We start from the raw sequence: 25,167 nt of genomic DNA, 5'->3' as shown, positions 1-25,167 counted from the left end.
CCAAGAGCTCATCCCCCTCCTCGTTGTAGGCTCCCTTTAGCTACTGAAGGCTGCCATGAGGTCACCCCACAGCCTTCTTTGCTCCAGGCTAAACAAGCTCAGCTCCTCAGCCTGGCTTCGTAGGGGAGGTGCTGCAGCTCCCTCATCATCTTTGTGGCCCTCCAGACCTGGACTCTGTACACACAAGAGCAGAGAGGGACAACCACCTCCCTGCCCCTGCTGCCACCCCTCTGCTGATGGAGCCCAGGACACCATTTGCCTGCTGAGCTACAAGCGCACACTGCTGGCTCATGTTCAGCTTTTCATCCATCAGGACCAGCAGGTCCTTCTCCACAGGGCTGCTCTCAAGGACCGCTCCTTCCAGTCTGTATGGGTGCCTGGGATTCCTCCGGCCCAAGTGCAAAACTTTGCACTTTGCTGTGTTGAACCTCATCATCCACCTTTCAGGGCTCTTGAGGTCTCGGTGAATGGCATCCCTTCCTTCTACCATGTGAATCGCACCACTCAGCTTGGTGTCATCAGCCAACTCGCTGAGGGTGCACTCAATTCTGTCATTGATGTCATGTTAAAGAGCATCAGTTCCAAGACAGAGCCCTGGGGGACGCCGCTCGTTACCAGCCTCCAACTGGACATAGAACCGTTAATCACCAAACACCGTGCTGTTTATTGAGGGATCTGAAATGCTGTCCAGATGCAAACCGGCGCCTCGGCCGGCCCCTAGCTGCCCTCAGTGTCCGTGTTGTCGCTGCCTGTGCTGGGCTCCCAGTCGGCCTCGGGGCGGCTGCCAGGCACCCTGCGCAGGGCACGCTTCCTGGAAAGGGGACTGTGTGAAACTGAGCCCTGAGGGAACCGAGCGTGGGAGGGGAGAGCTGTGGGATGGGGTGGGATGGGGCCTGACCTGCGGTACCGCTCAAAGCAGTCCTTCATCCTCCTCCGCTCCTTCTCCGACAGCTCCTCGTGGGCTGAGCTGCACTCCTCGAACTGGAAAAAAAAGGCAAAGAGATGAACGAGGTCGCGCTGAAGCTTGGATCGATATTTTTATCACGTTGGGCACAGCTGCTGCGTAAAGATGACCCCTTTTAAGGCTGAGGTGCTGTACCTGCTGAGCCCCTCTTGGATTTGTTTGCGCCCCGAATCATTTCACTTGGAAAAGAAGGGGAGAAAACGGAAACTTGTGCCTTAAAATGACAAAGAAGAGCTGGTTGCTACCACAGCTCACAGTTTGGGAAGAACTCCAGTGTGTAGAGCCAGCTTTTCTATCTGCTTGGGCCTGCAGTGCAGCACGCTCATTCCTGGGCTGTCTGCTCTTGTGTCCAGGATGCAAACACAGTTTTACCATGCTTACTATTCTCTTTCAGTTGCAAATTTGAAATTCTGTTTCCTGTATCAACAGTGGTACTTGCAGACAAACTGAAAAACGTCCACATCCAGAGAAAAAGGCCAGAAAGAATTAGAAGTTTCTAAGCAAAGTTGAGAAATACCCAGCAGATGAGTGCTCGGCTGTTCAGAGTTCACCCTTTTGCACAAAATGCTTTCTGGAAAAGCAGCAGCTGCCTCTGTGTCCCTCATTCCTGGTAAATCCATCATCAACAAGAACATGAAAAGTTACAGACCCCAGTCTGACTAAAGAGAATCGCTGTGGGCTCTTACAGAGGGTGATTCTGCAGGCAGGTTGCTTTCTCGAACGCTGAATTGCTGGTTTTGTTCTTCACAGCAGTCTTCTAAAGGAAAATAAAAAAGCAAATCACAGTTTCAATCATAGTTGCCATGTTGAAGTAACTTCTCTTTCCACCAGCTCACCAAACAGCAATAGCTGTACAGTGTAAGAGCTGCCCGACAGTACACAGCATCAACAGCAAGCTGAACCCAGGCCTCAAAACATTCAGTATTCAATCTTGTGATCACTGCACAAGACCCGGCTCGTTTTACTTGACCTCTGAGTCTTGCTTAGGGTGATGGAATTCCCCACAGGATCACCAGAGACTCCATCTGTCTAATTTCTGTTTGTGGAGGAGCAAAATGAACCATTGCAGAGCAGCACCTCTGTCTAACATCACTAAAAGAATAATAATGGACAGAACAATAAAAAAAAAAAAAAAAACACACTAAACATTAATCACAATTTGTCCCTGCTCCCCAGCAGCTAAGATGTGCATATCAAGATACTCAACAGGTCGTATTTTAGCAAAACTCCTAATGCAGTGATCAGACAACGTGGTGTGCAATTTTGATTTGAGTGAAGTAGAGCAAGAAAAGGCTTTCTGTTTCAATGTGGTAGCTCCTGTGAAAAATCTGCCATCTCAATGAATGATCATTTAAATCTTTCAGGAGAGGACCTTGGCTTGTTTCCTTCCTTTTGCAACGTTTCAAAAGCAAATCTTGAGTTTTAAAGGACCCTGTTTATTCTTCTCTGCACTGCTGAATTGTTTCCATTGGGGCTGCAGAACCAGTGACAGTATTAATTATGTGGTTCTGCTTTTGTGAAAATAGCCTGCAACGTAAAAGAGAGGAAATAAATGTCTCTGCAGAAGGACACATGGTTCAGCTGGAGTGGAAGGAGTCTTGTTCCATTCTCAGCTCAGCCACAAACACAACAGGAGCTGTTTCTCAAAGGCATCGTGTACCTGAGTGATTTTTGCCAGACAAATTCAGAAGGCAGATGACTGAAAAAAGTCATCTTTTGAGCACAAAGCAAATAACACATGGAGATTTTTCCCTCTGAAAAGCTGTACAAGCATTCACTGTTCCCAGATACCGGGAACACGATCTCCTTTTTTGTAGGTGAGAAGGGTAGCAGAATGCCTCAGGGCTCCAGAAGCCTAGATTTACATGCACCTATTCTGAGTCATCTCAAGGAGGTGCCAAGCATGACCCACTGAGCAGCATCACTCACAAACTGAGGCCTCATCGGTCAGGGTACCTCTTCTGCACTAACATAAAAAGCATTCCTATTCCTGTCCCTCTGGGCAACCCCATCAAGAGCTGTACTGGATGTTCTCCCCAACAAAAGCCTTACTTTTAGGCAGGTGCGTATCTTCATCTAGACGACCATGAAGAGTGAGCTATTGGGACACAAACAGATCAAGATCATGAGAAGCACTCCTTATTCTTTCTCAGACAGTAGCTAGGAACAAATGCAGGAAGGTACATAACCAACCTTTCCCCACTGTATCTTGCTGTAAGCAAAATAGGAAACATTCTGAACTTGAAGCTGCACATCCACACACAGACTCATCCTCCGTGACTACAGCCTCAAACATTTTGTCTCTAGATGACGTGCCAACCTCTACCACAATTAAGTTATGAACTAAGTTAGAAAAAAAACCCACCCTTTACTACACAGGATAATACTCATTTTTGCCTGTTCTCTCAGGGAGACATTAGAAGCAACACAAAATGATTTGAATCTTCTGGTCTGCTTGGACTCAATAAATCTTATCACAGGTGCATCCCCAGGTGCTTAGAAATCTCAGGACACAAGAAGCTGCCCTTAGCCATTAGCCTGCTTTGCTACCTTTGGACTTGATGCCACTGCCATAAGCCTGACTCACAGAGAGCAGAGTGCTATTACTTTGGGCATTAAGACAACTGAGGAATTGCAAACCATCCCAGGAGAAAATAAAATGTAAACAAGGCACCCTACTCACATCCTGGGAATCTCTGGAGGAGGTGTCATCCAGGTCAGAAGTCTGAAATAAAACCAGTAAGTTCATCATTCCTCATGAGCAAGTAAATGACAGCATTGGAATATACAGGAGACCAGAAGATCCAGAAAATGGCAATGTGGACCTCCTTCCTCCTACACTCATGTGACCATTTGGAGAAAGTACATAAGATGCCACACTAAGTAAAAGTCCTCAGACATCTAATTTAATCCCATGAAGTCTCATACCCTGCTCCTATTTCACCCAAACGGCTTGTACAGGCTCTGGAGTTGTGAGTAGCTGCCAATGCCAACGACCTCCAGAAGCACTCCAAACAGGTAAGGCTTCAGCAAACCAGGGTGAGCTCATAAAAACCACTGTGTCTTCCTTTTTTCTAAACAGTACGTGCACAGAAATGGTTACCTAAGCAGGTGGCCACTGCTTGCTGAAATCGGACTGGTTAGGTCTCAAGGTCTCAAAACAGTTTTAGTTGGGTCCTAGACTCAACTTTTCAACTCATCATACACATGACAACCCCCACAGGCGTACCAGTGCAGGTAGCTCCAGTTGCAGCCTTTTCAGCTTGGCTTCAGTAGCCAGTAGCTGACTCTCCTTTTGGAAGAGCTGCAGCTGCAGCTCATCGCATCGCTCCCCCAGCTCCCGAATCTGCTTCCGACAGGCGTCCCTCTCCATCAGGTTCTTGGAGTACTGTGCGTAGAACTGTTCCCTGGTCAGCAGTGCCTGGCGTAAGAGGCAACACCACACAACACCACATTCAGGGTTATGATATCTGCCTGCTTCAAGCAGCAAGCCAGGGATTAGCAGCAGCTTCTAGAGGAACGTTTTATCACCTGGTCTCTTTCTGAGGCCACTTCCTCCATCTGCTGTAAGACAGCTTCCATCCGTCTTTTATACATCTGGGAGTCCTTCCTCAGAGATGTGCACTGTAGTTCAAGTATCTCTTTTTCCTCTGCACACTGTTGAGACATGGCTTGTGGGATTCTAAGCTAGAATCTCACCACTTCTGCTCTATACCACAGATTGCTACAGCCAGACTTCCCTGCAACACGAAACTCAGACTGCCCTTTTGGAGCAAAGCCAACCAGAAGACCAGGCAGTATGACTAAAAAGCCTACTGACACGTCACATTTACGTGTACCTGAGCTGCCAATCATGATAAAAGCTCCCATCACCCTGCAGCCTTTATCTGCCCATCTCACCCCGCTGACCCCCAGCAGGGATTCATACTGCACCACACACTTTGTCTCGAAGCACCTCGGCTTGGCGCAGCTCCTTGCGAAGGTGGTAAATGGTGTTCAGCAGGTCCCGGCGCTCCGGTATCTGGCTGGCTGTATCTTTCTGCACAGTCTCACAAGAGAGACTCTTCTCCAAGTTCTGCTCCCTGGCAACCTGCTGGACAAAGAACGTGAGATACAGCAGCCATCTAACTCCAAAGTCCTACGTGCTCTCTGTACGACTTGGGAGAACAAGCCCATAGCCGACCCACCAAATATTCAGCACAGCCCCATCGCTGTGCTGGTTGCAAAAAAAATAATTAATCATTTCTGAAGATTCCTCACCCAGTCACCTCACCAACCTGGAGAGTGTTCTCCAGCTCCTGATTCTTGGCCAAAAGCAACTCCTTCTCCTGCTGGATCTCCCACATCACTTCATGGCTCGGACGTTGCTCTATGGCATGCTTCAGTTTCATCGAGTGCTTACGCTCTAGTTTGCAGTCGTCCTCAGCCTTCATGAGGCTATGCCTCAAGCTATCAATCTACAAGGCGGTTCAGAGCTCATCAGTAACAGACACAAAAGTCTGGTTGCAAAAGCAGTTCTCTCGTGGCAGAGTTCCCCATTCCTCAGACAAGCACGGTGCAAGCTTTTCCCCAATTCTATCTTCCTCAGGAAGCTTGGTGTTCTGGGGAGCTGAGACTTGCCTTTGTGCTAAATGGGTACAACATGCTGGTTCTGCACTGCCCCTGTGAGAGGGCCCAGTCTCAAACGAGGGGAAGGCTTAACTCTTCAGAGCACAGCTTGTAATACATGGGCCTACAGGGCTGAGCCAGGGACCACTACGACATACCACCTGCCAAGGAATATGCACAAAACCTCGTAACAGACTAGGCCACGCCAGCCCAGATACATCTGACACACAGCTCAGCCCCTCAGGGATCAAGTAAAGAAGGAAGCTTAGGAACGGGGTCACTCACCTCTAGCAGCAGGTCCCTGTTCTTCATGAGGGCGCTGCTCTTCTCTTCGCTCTGTCTGGCGTAGCTCATTGCCAGGCTGTAGTTCTCATCCTTACACTTCCGCAGCTCCCTGCTCAGACTGTCCCTCTCCTCCTTCATCTTCTGCACCCGCTCTTGGTGCTTGCGGAGCAGGCTGTCCCTCACCCACATCTCTCTGATCATGTTCTCTTTGGTGTGCAGCCACACGGTGAGCTCCTGGGCCTTCTGCCGCTCCTCCTGCACCGTTCTCTGCAGCTTTGTAATCTCATTCATCAGGAGCTGGCTCAGGCCAGATTCCCCAGCTGTGTCTGTTGGGTGGACAAGTATCAGTAAACTGCTGTCCTGTCTGCTCCCACAAACACACACACGCACACACACACACCAGATTTCCACCCACGTATCACTAAAAAGTTTCATTTCAGAACTCAAACATTACCTATAATCAGAGAGAAAACCCTGCTTGGCTCCTTCCCAGTTATTTTCTTATACAGCTGTGGATAATAAAGCTCGAGGCTCTCCATGAAAGCCTCAAAGCCCTTGCGCCCCGTTCGCTGAAGAATGTCCAAAAGAACACCTGAAACAACAGCAACGGTTCCATTAATTTAATCCTCTCTTTACCCATTCCTAACAGAGCAAAGAATTGCCCCAACCTCCCCAAATGGTGTTTCTGTGGTCTGAGCTGGAAGAGCCAAGGCTGCGTTTCACCCACCTGCTTTGCGTTTGCGCATGACCAGGCTGGGGTCATTGAGAACCTGTTCCTCATCATCATGGTTTATCACCTGGCACTGGCGAAGATAAGGTGTTATACGGGAAGGATCTATCACAGAGATCAGCTTCACCCGAAAGTTTTCCAGGCTATTCCAACATGTCTCGTCGTTATCTTCATCCAGCATGGCGGTGAGCGACAAGTGACAGTGAGCTGCTTCGCCCTTCCTTAAAAAATGAAGACAGGAAACAAGCAAAAAAAGCAGACTCTAAGTCTCAGGGGAAAATGTGGGTGGTGGTGTTGAAATCAAGTACACAGTCTTGAATTTAATTCCACGAGTTCTGCTGCCTCTCACGGCCACCTCACAGATCTCATCTGTACAGCCTCAGCACAGCTTCAGCTACTGCTCCTCCACAGGTAGGAAACAGGCAGGTAAACAAAACCCAACTTTTCTGTGTCTAGACTTCTATCTAAAATCAGTTTTATCAATTCAAATAAGAAACTGGCATTATTTTTACCTCTTTGCCCCTGTGTGGTAAGACAATTCCACACTGAGCACCTCCTGAAATCCTGCTCATTATTTACTATGCTCACATCACAGGTATGAAGTGGCTGCAGTAGCTGTGTCATTTCCAGTATCTGCCAGCAACCTCAGCATTCATGTTTTCAGCTGTTTTGTAGGACTGGGAGCAGAAGGGGAAGAGTTCTGACTACGCAGGGGCTGAGATTGCACACAGATCTTACTGCATCTCTCCAAGCACTCATTTCTCTGCTCCTTCATGGAACAGGACTGACACAAGACTAACAGGTCAGTAATTATTATGGAGAAAAAAAAAACCAAAAAGCCCACCTCACTCTGCCTGACATCAAAGCAGCCCCAACAGATCATGAGCAGAAAAGCATTCCCCTGTTGATGAGAAGCACACCCTCCCCTCAGAACTGTAACAACAAAAATCTGATCAAGATAAATCATTCTGCATTATATGGACCAACCTGGGCCTGTGCAGACAACAGCCTTCACTGCTCTTCTCCTGGTCTGTCTGCTCTGTCTCTGCAGAAACCTGCCTGGGCTGCAGCTTTCCTTTATACAGGTCATTCCAGGAACCAATCTGTGAAAAAAGAGGAAACTACTCAGCTACCCTCTGAAATAAGAGAAAGAAGAAAAAAGGAAGTCAGAAGGGATGATGGGGGAGGAGGATGAAAGCTGATGACGCTGCAAATCACCAGCATTGCTTCTCTTACACTCACTGTGCCTTGGATGCCCAATCTTTACCACTGAAGTACAAGCTACAGTCAGGAAAGCTTCTTTGTGTAGACCAAGAGTGAAAAATAAAAACAGGTACAGATCCATCCAGCTTACTTCAGAGCACAAAGCCAGCACAGATCACACGTACCACCAGCACCTGGCAGCACCAGCCCTGCAGTGAATGGCACGCAGAACAGTGGGCAGAGCTTCTGCTGTGTGTGCTTCTTGGAAACGAGCATTAGCTGTAGCAGTTTGTGGAAGACAGAGCACACTGCAAGAGGAAAGCCATGTCAAGGTACTTCTTCCTGCCCCACTAATCGCTTAGTACCCAATTAGAGTGATTTTAATGTCCCACTGCCCCTCTTTTGCAGCTCTGCCTAAAGGAGCCTCACAGAATTGCACATTGAATGTACTGCTGTGACTTGGGGAGGCTGGGCAATGCAGTGGGGGTGAAGCTTCCTACAGCACCTTCCCACTGATTTTTACCTGCTTTGACTCAGCTAGCCCTACACCTCTCTGTAAGACAAACTGCTGTTTTGTGAATGAGGAAACGAGCTTTTATTGTGATTTGCTGATGGCTGTATGGGAAGGCTGTGGAAGAATTAGGGAAGAATCAAACCTGTTCAGTTCTGCCTTTGTAGCTGCCTGCATATTCATTCTCCACATTCTCTCTGGCTTGCTTTCATGTAGCCTGCAAGCTTCGTTTCTCTCATTAGCAATCACACTCATCCACATATTGCTATAAGCAGCATTTACCACAAAAACACAGAAGGCACAAATAAATGAGAAAAATAAACATCTGTATTTCAACCAGTACTCGAGACTCATTTGATAAAATATTAACCTGCTTCTTACTGAGCAGCATTCAGTCAGCTGTCAAACAAAACATCATTACAGCATTAAAAAAAAAAACATTCAATGAACCACATATTCTGAACACAGATAAACATTCACATAAACAGAGGGGAGCACAGCAAGGAAATAACCATCATTGCTGGCTCCCCCAGGTCCCCAACAATTGTTACCCCGCAGCACTTGTGGCAAATGCTAGGCTGAAAGAGAACAGAATTGCTCTGTGCTAAAAAACACCCCTCCAGCAGTTTTGTTTCATTACTTGCAGCTTGTCTAAATGAGCAGACTTTTTTTTTGGTGGTGGGGAAACCAGCCTGGATGTTTCCCTCTGCCCCCCAGCTCTGCCTGGTCAGCTTGTTGCAAGTGTGAGAAGTGAGCAGTGCAATGAGCATCTCCTGCTGCAGGACAGACCTCCTTCAAGTGGCTCCTGTAACACAGCACAAACAGCTCTTAGTTGCAGGACTTTTAAATAGGGAAGCAAACATTTTTGAGTTTCTAAGATCAGTTTTAAAGGAGAAAACAAAATAAAAACAGAATCTAATTCAGCAAGCAAGCAAATCAAATGGCAGTCACACTCACTTGGTCCATTTCTCTACAGGCCTCAACACATTCAGACCCTGCACTTGTACACCTGAGAAGCTGCCCAGTTACACACAGAAAGGAAACCATCCAGGGCTTCACTAAACCAGCTAGCTATAATGCTAATAGGCAGCAGCAGGGTCTGAAAGGCTGCCAAATATTTAAACCTCATAGCTTTATAGGTAATTTTATAATGTAAACACCAACTTCCCCTCCTCCTCAACCTGCGTTACTCTTAATGTATGACTAACAGGGCGAGTGCAGACTGTGCCCTAAGGGAACAGAAGTCAAAACCATTTCAAGCTTCTCCTATGGTCGTGATTCATTCTTTGGGCTGCACCACAGGCAAAAGCATCTCAGGTTCTCTCTCTAAAAACGCAAGGTTCACAGAACAGCTGCTGACGTTACCTCCTCACAGCCTCCTCCTCTTCCTGAACCTTTTCCTGATGCGCAAACTTCTCCTGATTTGAGGAACGCTGGCAGTCCCATCAGTGCAGGTGCCCACGATGGATTGTGCAGCAATCTCTTCGGTTTCCATGCCCTGCAACACAAGGGGAGCAGACTATTTGCACAGCAGCACGAAACCTAGGAGGATTTGCAAGAAAACCCTGTGAGCCATCTTTTTATTTTAGTTAGCATGGCAAGATTTAAAACAATACTCCATTTACACTCAAAATTAAGCACGGGACACAACACTGTATTACCACAATCCTAGCAAACAAAACATCCCAAACACAGTTTTCAGCCAACACCAGCACTTCTTCCTACAGAGTATGATTCTGTCCCTGCTCTCCAGCCACAACACACCTGATGTGGTTTCTCTTTGCCTGGACACAACTCTTTGCTAGAGAGGCTGTGTCTCCCACAAGTGAGACTGCAGCTTTCCTTTACCTTATCTGGAAAATCAGCATCTCGGTCTCCAGGCTCATCACCACCTGCTCCATCCGACCGTGCATCCAATTCATCCCCACCGCTCTCATCCTCAGACGCCTCTTCCTCACTCTGCCACTCCTCTTCATCACTCTCTCCATATTCCCTCCTGCTGGCTGACAGAGTTGTTGCCACTCTTGGAGGAGGCAGAGTTGCTAGTACAGCAGGGAGAGTAAAGGCTGCTAGAAAGCGGGCTTTCAGCAGGAGAAAAGCAGGGTCATCACCCAGTTTCTCATGCACCAGTTCCATGATAGCATTCAAGTCAACCTCACCCTCAGTCTGACTGCCATCAGGGGACAGAAGACGTGCTGCTTGTTTTTCCAGAGCTGCCTTTTGCAGAAGTAGCTTTGAAAGAGTTTTTAAGTTGCACAAAAAAGGTGGGAAATAAGGCAACCTGGTTTGCAGTGGTGGTACCTGGACACCTTGCTTGCCACTCAGCCATTCCTTCACCAGCTCCTCATCTTCAAAGGAAATCAGGCTATAGTCAAGAAGAGTCTTTTCGGCACTAGAAGTGGTTGGCTGGGGTGGAGCACTCGCAGCCTGTGCAGGGGGCGGTTTGGAGGCAATAGGTCTGTACTTCAGTGCCTGCTCAGCTGAGCCTTCAGAAATTCCTGCAACACTGTCATGAGGAATTGAAGCTCCTGGCTGGAGCACAACCCCTTTATTAAGGACATTCGAGTTGGAAGATGATCCATTTATAGACGAGTCCTGGTTTTCTCCCAAGCTAACAGCACCCGTCACACAGTGGGAATCAGACCCCTGAGTGCTTGCAGGTGGCTGCATCTGGGGCAGCAGCTGAGCATGTGGGGTTGGTGCACCACCTGGAAGAGCATTCTGAGCTGCAGAAGGATCAACAGCCTTAGAGGAACTGTCTGAACTTGCAGATGTAGCAGAAGAAACACCAGATATGCTGCACGCAGGACTGGCCGAGCTCACGGGGAAGACACTTGCAGAATGGCTTACACCAGCTGTCTTTCCTGCTGGGCTCCCTGAAGCTAACTGGGGATTTGTTTTTGTCTCTGCATGGCTTGGCTGAGGCATATTTACTCCAGAGGATGCAGGAGGCACTCCTAAACCACAGACATTGCCACTGGATGTCACACTTGCCTGACTTTGACTCCTCACAATAGCAGCTTGCAGACCCTGGGGAACACCCACAACGGCCTGCACAGCACTGGAGAGCAAAGCCTGCTGCGTTACAATCCATGTGAGAGGCAGCACGCTGTCAGGAGTCAAACGGGAGCCGGGCTGTGGAGCTAGAAGAGCAGGCAATAGATTGACTGGCCCAGGACGATTCAGTTCATAGGTAACTGGTGTGGGAAGAGACAGTTTGCTGTTGCCAGACTCTATGCCAAAAGGCACCACCGTAACTCGATGTGGCACAAAAGCTTGATTTTGCAACACTACTGGAGCTGAGCTACCAGCTAGGAGCTGACCGCTGCACCCTCCTTGATCTGGGGCCTTTCCTGCTGCACCCGGATTCAGGCTTGGAAAAACTGCTCTTTCAGGGGTATTTTGTGGAGCTTGCTCGTTTAGTTCCTTACTAGATTGTACTTTTGTCTCTTGTGAGGAACAAGGGCTCTCCCCAGCTTTTGACACTGATGGAGAATGGTTTTCAAGCATGACAGGGGTAGAAGCAGAACCAGCAACAGAAGTAAACGCTGACGGGGCAGCTGGCACACGTTGTACGTGGCTGGCTGTAGAGCCAACTGCTCCAGGTTTGCTCCCCACTTGTGCAGAAGGAATCATTTGCTGTGGTGGGTGCTGGATTATCAAAGGCCCTGAAAGCATCACCTGTGGGGCAACAAATACTTTCGTCTGCACAGCTTTCTCTTTTAACTGCTTCTCCATCTGCCGCTTCTCTCTCAGCAATTCTGAGACAGTTTTAGGTTTCTGCCTTTGAGCTTGGGCTAGAGGAGCTGGAAGAGATGGGAGAACTGGAGGAGCTGTCTGCCTCTTGGGAGCAGGCTGCGATGCATCGCCTATAAGGTGAATAAGGGGGAAGAAAAACAAGTCTTCAGAAAGGAAGAAAGACTTTAGATGCTGTTTTGTAGCTATTAGATGTCAATTACCTTGCATAGGAAGTAGGAAAATTCCTGACTGGCAATTCTTACAACACTGTATTGTTGTGAGTACATGCTTGAGAGAAGTCTACAGTGACAGCCTACAGACCATCAGGCAGGCACGATGACACCATGCCCACAGCCCTTCAGTATTTTCACCAGTCCTTACCAAAATGAATGCATTAAGCCAACAACTGAAAGAGCCAAGAGCTACGAGAAAGGAGCAAGGCAGTGCGTTTCGTTTCAAAGTTCTCCTTCAGTTCCACTGGTTATTAACACAGTGGTGATGAACTAAGTGCAAGTTCCTGTGCATCATAACACCAAATGCTCTGATAGGTACCTGAAGAAGACTCCGAGTTTTGGGAAGCCTGCAAAAAAAAATAAAAAGTAAATAAATTAAATTATACTTGAGACATATAAAGATCATTAAAACAGCACAGATGTCAATCAAAGCATCATCTGTCAGCCTCCTATGTAAATGGCCACACAGGCAGCACTTTACTCTGCTTCAAATTAACTGGTAACACACAGACAATACCAACTCACCACACTCACTGAAAAGCCTCTGTTTTACACAAGACTCCAGGGAAAAGCTTAGAAATAGTTGGTGCACAGTACCTGCTGAGGCCTGACTGCATCAGCCCTTCTCTCCCGAATGATCTTCATGCAGCCATTGGTATCAATCCGAAAGAGCTGCAAGATAAGCATTTTGTTACAATTTGGTTCAGAAAAGGAATGTTGGTAGAGCCAGCAACACGACAAGGCGGATGGGAGAGGCTTCACATGAAAGATTCTGGGTACACATTCACACTTGCAGAAAACTGTGACAGCATTAGGATGGATGCAGGGTTTACTAAATATAACATGCAAGCCAAGAGAACAGATTAATCTAGTAATTAGATTAATTCAAGTGAAAGATTTATAATTGTTTTTAAGCATCAAGTATGAAGATTACCACTCCTGCAAAGCAGATCATGCTATTAAGACAGAAAAACCTACCTGAATGAAAAGTGTGAACAGAGGAGTGCTGGAGAGACTGACCGACTTGAGCTTCTGTTGAATAGAATAAGCTAGAAAAAAAGGCCTACCATCAAAAATCAGCTGAATATTCACTTGTAAGGTGCCAGAAAACAGGCACATAAAGGAGCACCATCTCTGATGGGTTAGCACTACCTTTTGTTTGATCAAAAGCCATCTTCCCAGTTCGCAAGGTGCAAGGCAGCAGCACGTCGCCCACCCAAGGTGTCACGGCCATGAGGAGCTTCCTGTCAAGGTTCATTTTCTTCCATCTTGCTCTCTCTTGACAACGAGTTTTCCCCCCCATGTTCCACAGCCCCCTGTGCTTCTCAGCAGCAGATGCACCAACCCCAGACGTCTTTGCCAAAGCAGCAGCAGACATTGTGAGCTTCGATTGCTGCGCGTGAGCGAACACATAATTAGAGCTCCAATGAGGAGGGTTCTAACAAAGTTAGTCCCTATTTATCTTCATAATTGCCCCGTGATCTTTTCCTCTCGGAACAACAGTAAAATAAGATTCATGATTCCATGTTTGCTTTCCACTAAATATAGTTTGTGCCCATACCACAAAAGCAGGACAGACAAACGAGGTGCTTACAAGTCTCCTCTGGAAGCACGTGTTTTCTCTCAGCACTCTTCTCACATCCTCCAGGGTAACCCGCAGCACTTGCTTCCCACACCTGGAAGCCTTAAAAGAAATCACAGGGGAAGGTGTAAGGAAAAGCACACCATAGAAAGTTACTGGTGCTGATGCTATTCTCAGAGGGTGCAAAAGCTCTCAACGGTCCTGTTACTGGGACTATCCACACACCCTGGCCATTGGAGTAAGGGGATTTATTTCAGCAGCCAATCCTGCTTTATGAAGATATGAAAACAGTTGTGTGTCAGTGACACTGTGGGTAGAAGAGTTATTTTCTAGGTATTACGTGGCAGGGAGGGGCAGTGCCAGGAATTCCTGTTTATTCACACAGCTCCGTTTCCAACAGCACCCCACAGTGGTACAGTGAGAAAGCAGCTAACAGGTGTGAAAAATCATCATCTACTCATCTCATCAATTGCTCTCTTTACTGCAGCAAATGCTCCTCCTGGCAGTTCCTAATCCAAGCTCGAATTCCATCCAAAACAGATCGAGAAACCCAGGACTCACCTTGTTAATCTCCTCTATGGGATTCTTCACAGTGATGTCTGTGGAATGGGGCCGTGCCAAGCCTCTCAGGATGGTGCTCAGTTCTGTTGCTTTATTTGTAACTCCTTCCTCAGCTCCTTCACACCTCGCATGTGGAATTTTACTGCTGCTGGTCCTTGCATTAACACTCCCAAAAGAGAAAGGAGATGAATTTTGGTGCCTTCCTTGGCACGACTCTGGCACATCTGCCTGTGTTGGGATCCACAGATCAATGCTGGGAAAGGTGCATTCCTCCTTACTCGTCTTCTCCTCCTCAGAAGTGTCTGATAAGTCCAGTTCTACATCTTCACTGCTGCTCTCTGAACAGCTGGAGCTCTCCTCCCTATGCTGACGTTTCACCGACCTGGACCGTTTCTTTTTAGCCAAAAAGAGCACAGATAAGCTTCAGCCAACACTCACCCTTGACCTGCAAATCTCTGACCAGTAAGTTCAAGTATCTCGTGGGGCAGTATTCTACCAGTGAAAAGTGGTTTCAGAATGGATGGTGCAGCAGCACCTGCTGATGCTTCACCAATGGAACCACCACAGTGCTTTTAAGGCGGTCTTAAGCAGCCAGAATTTATGGAGTAGCTTGTACCACAACTGGCAGCTCAAGAGGTACATACAGGAAAACATAAGCATGTGCTTATATATCATCCTTTCAAGGCAATAAGGAAATTATATAACATACAAATATATAACACTTCATTCCTCCAGGACAAAAAAGGCTGCTTTAGCACAGTACTAATTAGACCACACACATCCACGACAAAACACCACGCAAAACGGAGGGCAATGGTGGCACTGATTTCATAGGATTTCACTTTCAGGTTAGAGAATCTTATTTAAAGAGATGGGGCTGTGACACAGGAGGGCTCTGCACAATACCTTCGACCCAATCATGATCTTCCATTTGCTCAGGCACTGCGAGCGAGTCCGATGTGGCAGCTCAGCAGCTATTTTACTCCAGTGCCCTAAAAAGGAAGAGGAGAGCACAGCTATCGATGCAGCAAACTGAAGGAACAGTATTTCTCTTCCACAAAACCAGTCAGATGTCAGCACTCAGATTAAAACGAGGGTTGTTACGTGGGTTTATTTATGTGTTGGAGCAGAGGGCTGCTTTCATTATCTTTTAAAAGATGTTCAAATCACACGAAGCCTCCCTGATGTTACTCAGAGAAACGTTGCACCTCCTTCAATAACAGTGTGAGACTTCCTCAGACCAGCACCAAGTTGCAGCGCTGTGTGTTTTCATGGAATCCAAGACACCTCACTTCAGGAAATAAATATATTTGACTGAAACACAGTAAAACTTACACATAAGTATGTTCATGAAAGCACTCGACAAGAGTTCTGTGCTTCAGTAGCACCACAAGGCAGTGCAGCCTGATGGAGGCAGTGCAAGTGTGACATTTACATAAGAGAGTGTCATCCCTAAAAGGGCTGGGAGCAGTTCATAACCTAACAAGCCTTCTGCTATTTTAGAGCTGTTAGTGAGACTGGGAAAGTGTCTGCCTTGCTTTAGATTGCACCTAAGAAGATCCAGCAGGTTCACCCACCCTGACAAGCTCATCATACACAGAGAGGAGTGCTGTGACATTCAGAGTGGAAAAGAGCAGGGAATGGGAAAGGAGATTTCCTTTTCAGGGCAGAACACCATGCACACAGTAACTGACTCATACAGGGAAATGCATTATGAATGGATGGTGAAATCCTGATCCTTGTCTTTGATTTTTCAAAGATTTCTTTGGACTTTGCTCCATCATGCACTCAGCCAACGTCAGAAACTAAAACGAAGTGGCACCAGGGACCAAAACCCTGGCAGCATCACATCCCTCCCTCCTCACAGCAGTAACAGCAGTAACAGCATGCTCAGATGGAGGCTGAAAGGTTAAAGCCTAATGCTGAAAAATAGCATTGGAGAAAGTAAGAGAACTCTTCCACAGACTGTGAGCTCTGTGGAGCCATGACAAGCACAGCTATGCAGCCCTTTGCTACACAACTCATTAACAAGTGAGCTTCCAGGAAAAGGCTGCTCTGTGTGAGGAGGCTCAAAACCATCAGCTGGAAACAGAGCCTGCCACTGCTAAAAACAAGAGAGGAAGACTCTCTTATAACACATTGGTAAATAATACTTTTCTGAGCTAGAAATTAAGCCACAGGAACACTCACCCAGGCCGTGCTTCTGCACCAGATCAATCAGTTGCTCTTCTTCCTTTAAACTCCATTTGCCTTTCTTTACATCACGGTGCAATGCTTTTAAGTACCTTCAAATAAAAACCATTTAAGCAAGGAACATTTCACTTCATTCACATGGTTCTGATCAGTGCTCCATGCTCTGAGGCTGAACACAACCAGATCTTTCCTTTCTCTAAGGCACCCATCACTATTCCTGTAACACAGCACAGTTGCCATCTCTTTGATCTCACTAATATCAGACTACGTGGTTAAAAACCTATAAGCTGTTGTAAAATGGATTGCTGACATCAGAACATTCTGCACTTGGTCTCCTGAAGCTGGGTTCAATGCTGAAGATGGCTCAGCACCTCTCACAACACTGATGCCAGCTGCAGGAAGTGACTGACCAGGCTGTTTGTGCAGCCCATATATGAGTGACCACCTTTTCTCCCTACATGCACTCACACTTCAGGATCCCTTTGCTGTGCTTTGGACAACAGCCCCTCCAACTTCTGCGATACCACCAGCAGCTACACCAAGGGAATGATGTGCCACAGGCAACAGAGCATCTTCCTCCCTGCTGGACTCCAATATCAGCTCGACCTTCTCTAACTACAGAGGCAACAAAGCACCACAAAGGCTGTGCTCACCTTTAGGGACCGGTGAAGATTGTATTCAGACCATAACCACGTTCACAACAGTCTTCAAGAGTTGTAAGCAAAGCAAACGTTTGTAAAATGAGCTGCACTTGGCTCTGGACAACAGGCCTGAAGGCACAGCTGTTCCATGCTGTCCTCACCTGTCACTGCACTGAGCATCACTCCTCCCTGGTACTTCTGTCCGAATTTTATACCAGTCACGTTCTCCATACTTCTCAACTGCAGCCAACAGCATCTGTGTCAATCACAGAAAGGAAGAGTTACAACTCCTGGTCAGTAATGCTTCTAGCCAGCCTGAAACAGAAGCAGCTGCATGTTTCCACAGAATTATAAGTCTCAGTTCAAAGGTTTTTGAGAGTTAAGACCTCCCAACCTGTAAACTGACCTCAGAGCATTCTACATTCCTTTGTGCAACATTAAAGCTCACGTGTACATAACCATGCAACGCTGCAAATCTAACCTTCCACACACCATCATTCTAGGGAATTAGAGAGCAGAACTCACAGCATCCTCCTCTGGTGTCCAGGGCCCTTTCTTCAAGCTGGGATCCACACTCTTTGTCCATCGATAAATCAGCTGGGCAGAATCTCTTCCTTCCATGTAATAGGCAACTAGAAATGGAAAGGTGTATTTTATACTCTGCTGCAAGCAATATTTCTTCACTTATTAACATCTGTCATCTTTTCAAACAAACAGTAGATTGTCACAACAAGAACTGAAAGAGCACAGCACACACGAACTGCTACCATTTACAATGGCACTACCAAAACAGACACACAGCACCCCAACAATTCATACTGCAACAGGACTCACAAAGACACGTTTCAGCTCTAACACACACCCAACAAATTCAAGGCAGCAGATGTTGTCACACAAAGGCTGGGATTTAGGACTCCAGAAAACACTTTGTTACTACTTTAACCTTCAGTCCTCACTGCTCACACTGTAATCCCACAGAGAGCTCACAGAGAGCTCTTCTAGAAACCAGTATAGGTACAGTAAAGTGTGCATATGCACCCTGATGACCATCCTAAATGATCCTGTAGGTCCTTTCCAACCTCGTGACTCTATGATTCTGGACCACAGCACTGCTGTACCTCACACACATACCGACACACTGACACCTACTGACACACAGCACTGCTGCATCTCATCTAGGTGTAAAGCACAGAACTACCGTGGAAATGGAAACGCTCACAGCAGATAAAACACCAGTAACTCCTTCAAGCAGAGCAGGCCAGGTGCTCCAGCATGCAGAAGCATTAATACATGCAACCCAGGAAATCAAGAAACCATCGTATGTGAATGGAAAACAATTTCCTTTGTAGGTCGCTTACTTTTCTTGTAAGGGATGTGGCTTCCCACTCTCATCTCTTGAACAAGCTCTAAAAGCATCTTATCTTCATCTCTGGTCCATTCTTTCCTTTTCAAGTCTTTGTTATAGGCTTGGTATTTCTGCAAGCACTGAAAAGCCGTCCTGTTTGTCTTCATGGAAAGAAAACACAGCTGCTTAGATAGCTGGACATTCAGGAGGAAAAAAGCAAGAGGGCAAAGTTCCAGTTGTTTTTGTACCGTTCATGAATACTCCTCACAAAAGCATGAACTAACAATGAATTACTATTAACTGCTTTCCAAAACTTTTGATGAGGCACCATCAGAATTACCTGACTTTCCAGCTCACGTTTCTGACCTCAGAACTACTCACCCCCAGTTCCTGGGCTACAGTCTGCCAGTCCAAGTAACCATGTTTAGCAGCAATATCCTTCAGCCTCTCCGTTTCCTCCTCTGTCCATTCATTTTTGTTGATGCTTGGATGCTCCCAGTTTTGCCAAAACTTCTTCAGTTCTTCTGAGCTGCGCCGTCCATCAAACTAAGAGAGAGACAAATCTCCTTTGTCTTGTGTCAGCCTTCGTTTCTGCCCAGATGTTTGCCCCAGCTTCATGCAATACAGTTCATGTTCCATGCATGTCTTAGTGCTGATTTTTCAATATCAAACCATCAGATTTAAGCAGTGACATCAAACTTGAAGTGCCTACATGCTTACCATATTGAGATCACAAGACTTAAAGAAGGGCATGAGGGGATCAGTGGATGGAAATGACAGCAGGTCAGGTAATTCTCATGAGAAAGAGGCCTGATGTGAGAAGTAAGACAACAGCTCATCTCCCAACTCACATGAATGTTTGAAATCTTCTCCCAGTCGTGCTCATCAAACCTGTCTCCTAACAAGTCACTTTCTGGAAGTTGGCTAGAGCAGAAGACAGAAAGAAACCTCCACATTAAACAGTCAATTAAACAGTCACTTTCTCAGCCTGATCTTTCTTCATCATATTCTTCTCACCTGCTATTAACTCCCACCAAAACTTTACTACTTCAAAGCTTTAACATTGATAACTTCACTCACAAACAAGATTTCTTCCTTTCTGGACTTATTAATTTTACTTGAATATAATGAGTGTACTGCTGGAGAACAGCCCCCTGCAAGGTGATGTTGTTTAGCAAGGGGAACAGTTCAAAATGCAATATCAGAACAGATTACTCCAGATGTGTTAACAGACAAAAGCTCAGAATTAGTGAGGTGTTCAGAGCACCCCTCCTGCTGAAGCAAGAACTATTTCCACCAGTATCTCTATCCTGGCCATTAGGTGCATTTGCATATGAATGCACAAAGCAGGACTCTGAGCAAACAGCTGTGGATATGAGCTCTGTAAAGCCCGAATAGCACCTCCTGGCTTTATTTGTGTTGGCTTGCACAAAATCTTCTCCAAATGCCACAACCAGAAGCGCCCAAGAAAGGAGGGCACTACAGAAGTCAGCCTCCCAAAACCCTTTTGCATTTTCATCAAGAACTTATAAAGAAGACTCCTCACTTAATTGCCTCTATTTCCCGTTCCACTTCTTTGATTTGCTTTTCCAAGATCTGTTTCTCCATTTCAGTCTTGACATTTTCCAGTTTCTGATTCGAATAACTCAACCTGTTCAAAGACATTTTCAACATTACTTAGTAAGACTAGATGGGAAGAAGGTCGATGGCAGCAGAAGACACGTGGCAAAAGAGGCTTCCCCACAAGCATCCTTCTTTCCTTCAGCTTATTTCCCACAGTAAGCAAGACTGCTCTTCCAGGTTCTCCCACGTACCAAACTCATCCTATTTTGCTGCTTCAGTGCCAACAGCTGACCCAGAACAGCTCTCAGATTAATCACTTTGGTATTTACAGAGAGATTCAGCCATAGCTGCAACAGCAACAAATTAAGTCTGCACCAGTTACAGGCACATACATCTCCCCAAGGACACGCTGTTATGACTCACTGCAACATGGCACAATTTCAGCTTCAAGCCCCGAGGCTGTTTGAAGTTACACCATTGTGTGAGCAGGAGGAAACAGAGGGCTACAAAATGCCACAGCATCTTCAATACAAAACCTCTTCCCTTGTTGGTTATCTGCAAAACAATCACCAAGCCTTTGCAGTGCAACCTGAAGGCTGTAACCTCTTGCTTACAGTCGGAAGAGTAAAGCCCTGCTCTTCAATATCACACACACAAGATAGAGATGCCAATGAAGAATGGAAACGCTGCTGCCTACAACAGTCACTGCCTGCACTGGTGCCACAGGACAGGGGACTTGGGGACACTAAACAGGTCTCCCAGGCCCAACAGTGACAAAGGAAGGTCTTTTCCAAGCAGAGCCATTCTACGATTCTAAAGCACCCATGCTGTGCTTTGTAACCTTACTGACATTGCAGTCAATTAACACGGGAACTCGCTGCAGGAAGATGGAAGCTCCACTTGTTTCCCCTCCTCCCTTCAGCTGCCATGCTCTCACAAGTCTGCACACTACGTACTTCAGCAGCTTGGGCTGTAGCAGGCGCTGCAAGCGGTCACTCACAACTGACTTCTGCAGTAACACCTTCTCTTTGCTTTTCCCTGGGCAAAACAAAAACAATCAAGCATTCAGTCATCAGTGCAAAACCACTGCCAGAGCACTCCCCACATCTTTACCATTACCTACACAACTTTGTCCTGCAGAGGGCCTATAAGAAACCAGGTAAATGGATTCTGCTGCCCACCCGAACCACTGATGTCGTGCCTGAGCTGTGCGGCTTGCAGCCTCTGCTCAGTTCTACCTCCAAAGAAACCTCAATGAAACCACCACAGGTGGCCGTAACTCCCTGGAGCTCTAAGCAGCTCTCCTCTCACCTGGGGACTCCCCTTGCACAACCCCACCTGGTTTTGGAGGATTCAGAGATGTGGAATGATGCATCAAAACAAACATGAATGAAAAAAGGAAGGAAGTCATGAATCCTTCAGTGAATAAACGCATAAATTCCCATTTACTTTGAATACTCTTCCTGTGAATTCCAGTATGAAGTACTGTAAGTATTGATGTTTGAATACAGATATGGGGGAATGGATGATTATATACATTATACTTCCTGTAGAACACTGAGCATCGCATACAGCTACTTACATTTTGTTGACAGCAGTTGTTCAAAGGATTTTATGCCCTGAGCTGCCTTTTCCTTGGCATCTTCATTGGAAGGAGGGCCCTAATAAAGATGAGAATGGATACATGGAAAACTTGTTTATTCTCCCTGGGACTCCATCATGAGCTGCCACCAAAAAGACTGATAACTCAACTAGAACTGCTCAGTCACCTTCACATCAGAAAACAAAGACAACAAGAGCTTTAAACGAAGTGGAACTGGGTTGTGGAGATGAAGAAGCATGGTCAAAATTAAGCTGAAAATAAAAAGAATGTTGGAATCTGCCCCTGTTCAGAACTCTCAGGTGTCACAGCCAGACTGAGGTTGGACAAGTGTTTCCAAAAGAGGGTAAGCAAGCAACATGTGAGGAAAAAAAATAAGAGACTGCAAACTCAGGAGTGACATCCACAGTTAGAATGGAACACAGCCATAGTGCAGTTACAATTAAATGTATCACTGGAAAAAAATCAATATGTAAGCCAGTCCTATTTACTTACTATTCCTGTTGTCTTGTCTTTAAAGTACGGCTTCATAAAATGGCCCAGAAATATGTTTGATGGTAAATTTCTACCATCTCCTGTCCTTGCTGTTTTTCTGCCATCGAGCTCCCACAAGATTTCCTTCTGCAACAGAAGAATGAAACAATGTCAGCACCTCCAGAACTGCCTAATTTCAGGGAACAGCAGATCAGTCATTCAAACCATTGGCTGCACCAAACTGCACATCAGTGCATGTATGAAAGGTAAGGTTTGGAACCTCACACATTTGTGTAGTACAATGGAGATGAGAAATGCAGAAACATAAATACCCCCACACACCAACATGCTACAATAAGCGAAAGCACAAGCTATTGTACACTCAGTGACAGCAATTTTGGTGATAGGAAATGATGGAAACTGCATGAAAATAAGCCCTTCCAAGGTCAGCATTCAGGTGACACTGGTTTGAACTGACACACGAACCTCTGTATCCTGGTTCCCAGACAAGCAAGACCAATGCTACACCAGCACACAGATAAGGGCCATTACTGCTGCAGCTGATCCCTGCACTTCGTACATTAAGAATGTCCTAGGAAGTTTCACTGTGGTTGACAGGCAAAGGATGAAAGCAAAAGTTAACTCTGAAAAGCACAGGATTGTTCCACATCTGTTTTGCTCACCTGCTGCTCTTTGTTTTGTGCAATCAGAAGCTCTACTTCCTCAATCTTTTCCTGGATAACTTCCTGATACACGTAATTCATCTGCAGACACGTTTCTGGATCTTCCAGCAGACTGCTTTCAAGATCATCGTCGCTACTGTCCTCTTCTCTTCCCACTTCCTTGAGGAAAACAAAACTCCATTTTAAGGGATTAAGGGTACAGGAGAGGGAACGCTTGCTTTTAAAAGCAAGAACTGGCATTGTGTTGAAAAGTGATTTCCAGGAGAGCTGGAAGCACAGAACTCCCTTCCTGACAGCTGCTCTGAGTGCTCCCAAAGGCGGTTACAGCTACCAGCCCTGCCCAGCTCCCTTCCTGCCCATCAGCTCAGCCTGCTGTCTGACACCACGTCTGACTGCCAGCCCTGGTAAAACCCATTCTGGTGCCAGCAGCTGCAGAGCTGCAAGTAAACTGCAGAACACTTACATTTACATTGGAGTCCCCTTGCTTGCTAAGTACACAGCTCAGGACCATCCCTTCAGATTTCTACTTTATTAGTCCTACTGAAGCAATTCTCCATGTTAATGGTGGAGACAAGACAGCTGCCCCAAAATTCCTGAGAATGATGTGAGATTTCCCCTTTCTTCCAGCTCCCTTCACCAGGCAAACACAAAGATATGCTTAAACAGTTACCATTTCTGCTTGGACATCCGAGCTGTCACCTTCAGCATCGTCTGTTGGAACACAAAAATACAAAGACATTAGTGGCAGCGAAGAGAAAGCTTCAAACCAAGGACTTTCCAATTGAAACACGCAGAGCAAAGCACCGCAGGGCATCTCACACACAACTGCGAGGGGTTTTGGGTACTGCTGTTACTGCCCAGTAAGAACGTTCAGTTTTACACCAGACACACTCTTGGTTTTCGTTTTAAAGTAAAACAGCTCCAGATAACAAAAGAGCTGCACCTCGGTCACTGTGCACTGAGCACACAGCCAAGCGAGCATCTGAGCAAACAGAATCACAGAGTGGCCATGGTGGGAAGGGACCTCCAGGATCAGGAATCTCCAACCCCCCTGCCACATGCAGGGCCACCAACCTCCACATTTAATACCACACCAGGCTGCCCTGGGTCCCACCCAACCAGGTCCTGAACACCTCCAGGGATGGACGGGGCACCCACAGCCTCTCTGGGCAGCTGTTCCAGCACCTCACCACTCTCTCTGTAAAGAACTTCCCCCTGACATCCAACCTAAACCTCCTCTCCCTCAACTTCAAACCATTTCCCTTTGTCCTGCTGTTATCAACCCTTTCAAAAAGTTGATTCCCCTCCTGTTTGTGGGCTCCCTTTAGCTACTGAAGGCTACCATGAGGTCACCCCGCAGCCTTCTTTGCTCCAGGCTGAACAACCCCAGCTCCCTCAGTCTGGCTTCCTAGGTGAGGTGCTGCAGCCCCCTGCTCATCTTTGTGGCTCCTCTGGACCCTCTCCAACAGCTCTGTCTTTTTTGTACTGGAGGTTCCAGACCTGGACGCAGTGCTGCAGATGGGGCCTCACAAGAGCAGAGTAGAGAGGGACAACCACCTCCCTGCCCCTGCTGCCACCCCTCTGCTGATGGAGCCCAGGACACCATTTGCCTGCTGAGCTACAAGCGCACACTGCTGGCTCACGTTCAGCTTCTCATCCATCAGGACCCGCAGGTCCTTCTCCACAGGGCTGCTCTCAAGGACCGCTCCTTCCAGTCTGTATGGATGCCTGGGATTCCTCCGGCCCAAGTGCAAAACTCTGCACTTCGCCGTGCTGAACCTCATCAGGTTCACCCGGCCCACCTTTCCAGCCCGCCGAGGTCCCTCTGAACGGCCTCCCTTCCTTCTACCGCGTCAACCGCACCGCTCAGCTTGGTGTCGTAAACCACGTCCTGCGAGCAGCCCTGCAGCAACACCGGGCTGAAGCCCTACAGAGGAGCAGCGCCCGCCGACGCGAGGCGCCGAAGGGACCAATAGAGCCCCGCCCCCCCGCCGGGCCCGCAGGGAGGGCCGCGCCCCGAGTACCCGAGCTGAGGCTGGAGTCCGACACGGCCACATCTCCGCCGGTCACGTCGAGCCGCAGGCTGCGCTCCAGCTCCTCAATCTCGCGGCGGATTTTCTCCCGCTCCGCGTTCAGCTCGGCCCCGGCCGGGCCGTTCCGCCGGGACATGGCGGCACCGCCGCAGCCCCGGGGCACGACGCGAACCGTGCCGCCGCGGCACCGCCTCTCTCCGCCCGTCGACCAATCGCCGCG

General features: G+C 47.2%; 2 protein-coding genes across 7 annotated transcripts; both read right to left on the bottom strand.

Annotated features, from left to right (window-relative positions):
- Positions 1 to 644: 644 nt before the first annotated feature.
- On the bottom strand, positions 645 to 8,517 carry CARD9 (caspase recruitment domain family member 9). 4 transcript variants are annotated; one of them, XM_042830606.1, is made up of 14 exons: positions 7,575 to 8,517; positions 7,432 to 7,488; positions 6,585 to 6,808; positions 6,312 to 6,449; positions 5,858 to 6,183; positions 5,242 to 5,421; positions 4,905 to 5,057; positions 4,496 to 4,621; positions 4,194 to 4,385; positions 3,648 to 3,689; positions 3,017 to 3,062; positions 1,651 to 1,721; positions 899 to 981; positions 645 to 811 (listed from the first exon to the last, which is right to left on the bottom strand). In XM_042830606.1, exons 2-14 carry the CDS (start codon positions 7,446 to 7,448, stop codon positions 718 to 720), a joined length of 1,692 nt encoding a protein of 563 aa, XP_042686540.1. In that variant the 5' UTR covers positions 7,449 to 7,488; positions 7,575 to 8,517; the 3' UTR covers positions 645 to 717. The 4 variants fall into 4 exon arrangements, 3 of the variants coding, with proteins under 3 accessions (XP_042686540.1, XP_042686541.1, XP_042686542.1); XM_042830607.1 differs by having other exon boundaries at positions 4,905 to 5,054; XM_042830608.1 differs by lacking the exon at positions 7,432 to 7,488 and having other exon boundaries at positions 7,575 to 7,690; positions 7,976 to 7,993.
- A 93-nt stretch (positions 8,518 to 8,610) lies between these two features.
- Positions 8,611 to 25,098, bottom strand: SNAPC4 (small nuclear RNA activating complex polypeptide 4). Of its 3 annotated transcripts, XM_042830603.1 has the most exons (23): positions 24,939 to 25,098; positions 23,585 to 23,625; positions 22,915 to 23,073; positions 22,253 to 22,378; positions 21,740 to 21,818; positions 21,114 to 21,195; positions 20,141 to 20,245; positions 19,446 to 19,518; positions 18,976 to 19,140; positions 18,608 to 18,755; positions 17,775 to 17,881; positions 17,411 to 17,505; positions 16,606 to 16,700; positions 15,322 to 15,407; positions 14,416 to 14,808; positions 13,867 to 13,956; positions 13,425 to 13,665; positions 13,251 to 13,321; positions 12,870 to 12,944; positions 12,592 to 12,619; positions 10,150 to 12,170; positions 9,667 to 9,799; positions 8,611 to 9,106 (listed from the first exon to the last, which is right to left on the bottom strand). In XM_042830603.1, the coding sequence occupies exons 1-22, from the start codon at positions 25,081 to 25,083 to the stop codon at positions 9,671 to 9,673; spliced, it is 4,554 nt and encodes a 1,517-aa protein (XP_042686537.1). In that variant the 5' UTR covers positions 25,084 to 25,098; the 3' UTR covers positions 8,611 to 9,106; positions 9,667 to 9,670. The 3 variants fall into 3 exon arrangements, with proteins under 3 accessions (XP_042686537.1, XP_042686539.1, XP_042686538.1); XM_042830605.1 differs by lacking the exons at positions 21,114 to 21,195; positions 21,740 to 21,818; positions 22,253 to 22,378; ... (1 more) ...; positions 23,585 to 23,625; positions 24,939 to 25,098 and adding an exon at positions 21,008 to 21,072; XM_042830604.1 differs by lacking the exons at positions 21,114 to 21,195; positions 21,740 to 21,818; positions 22,253 to 22,378; ... (1 more) ...; positions 23,585 to 23,625; positions 24,939 to 25,098 and adding an exon at positions 20,581 to 20,953.
- Between the last annotated feature and the right edge of the window lie 69 nt (positions 25,099 to 25,167).

The sequence above is a fragment of the Centrocercus urophasianus genome, unplaced genomic scaffold (assembly GCF_019232065.1).
Source record: "Centrocercus urophasianus isolate 14NV4802_14NV808 unplaced genomic scaffold, USGS_Curo_1.0 seq_34, whole genome shotgun sequence".
NCBI lineage: Eukaryota > Metazoa > Chordata > Aves > Galliformes > Phasianidae > Centrocercus > Centrocercus urophasianus.
The sequence above is the reverse complement of the archived record's forward strand: the minus strand, read 5'-3'. Positions and strand labels throughout refer to the sequence as shown.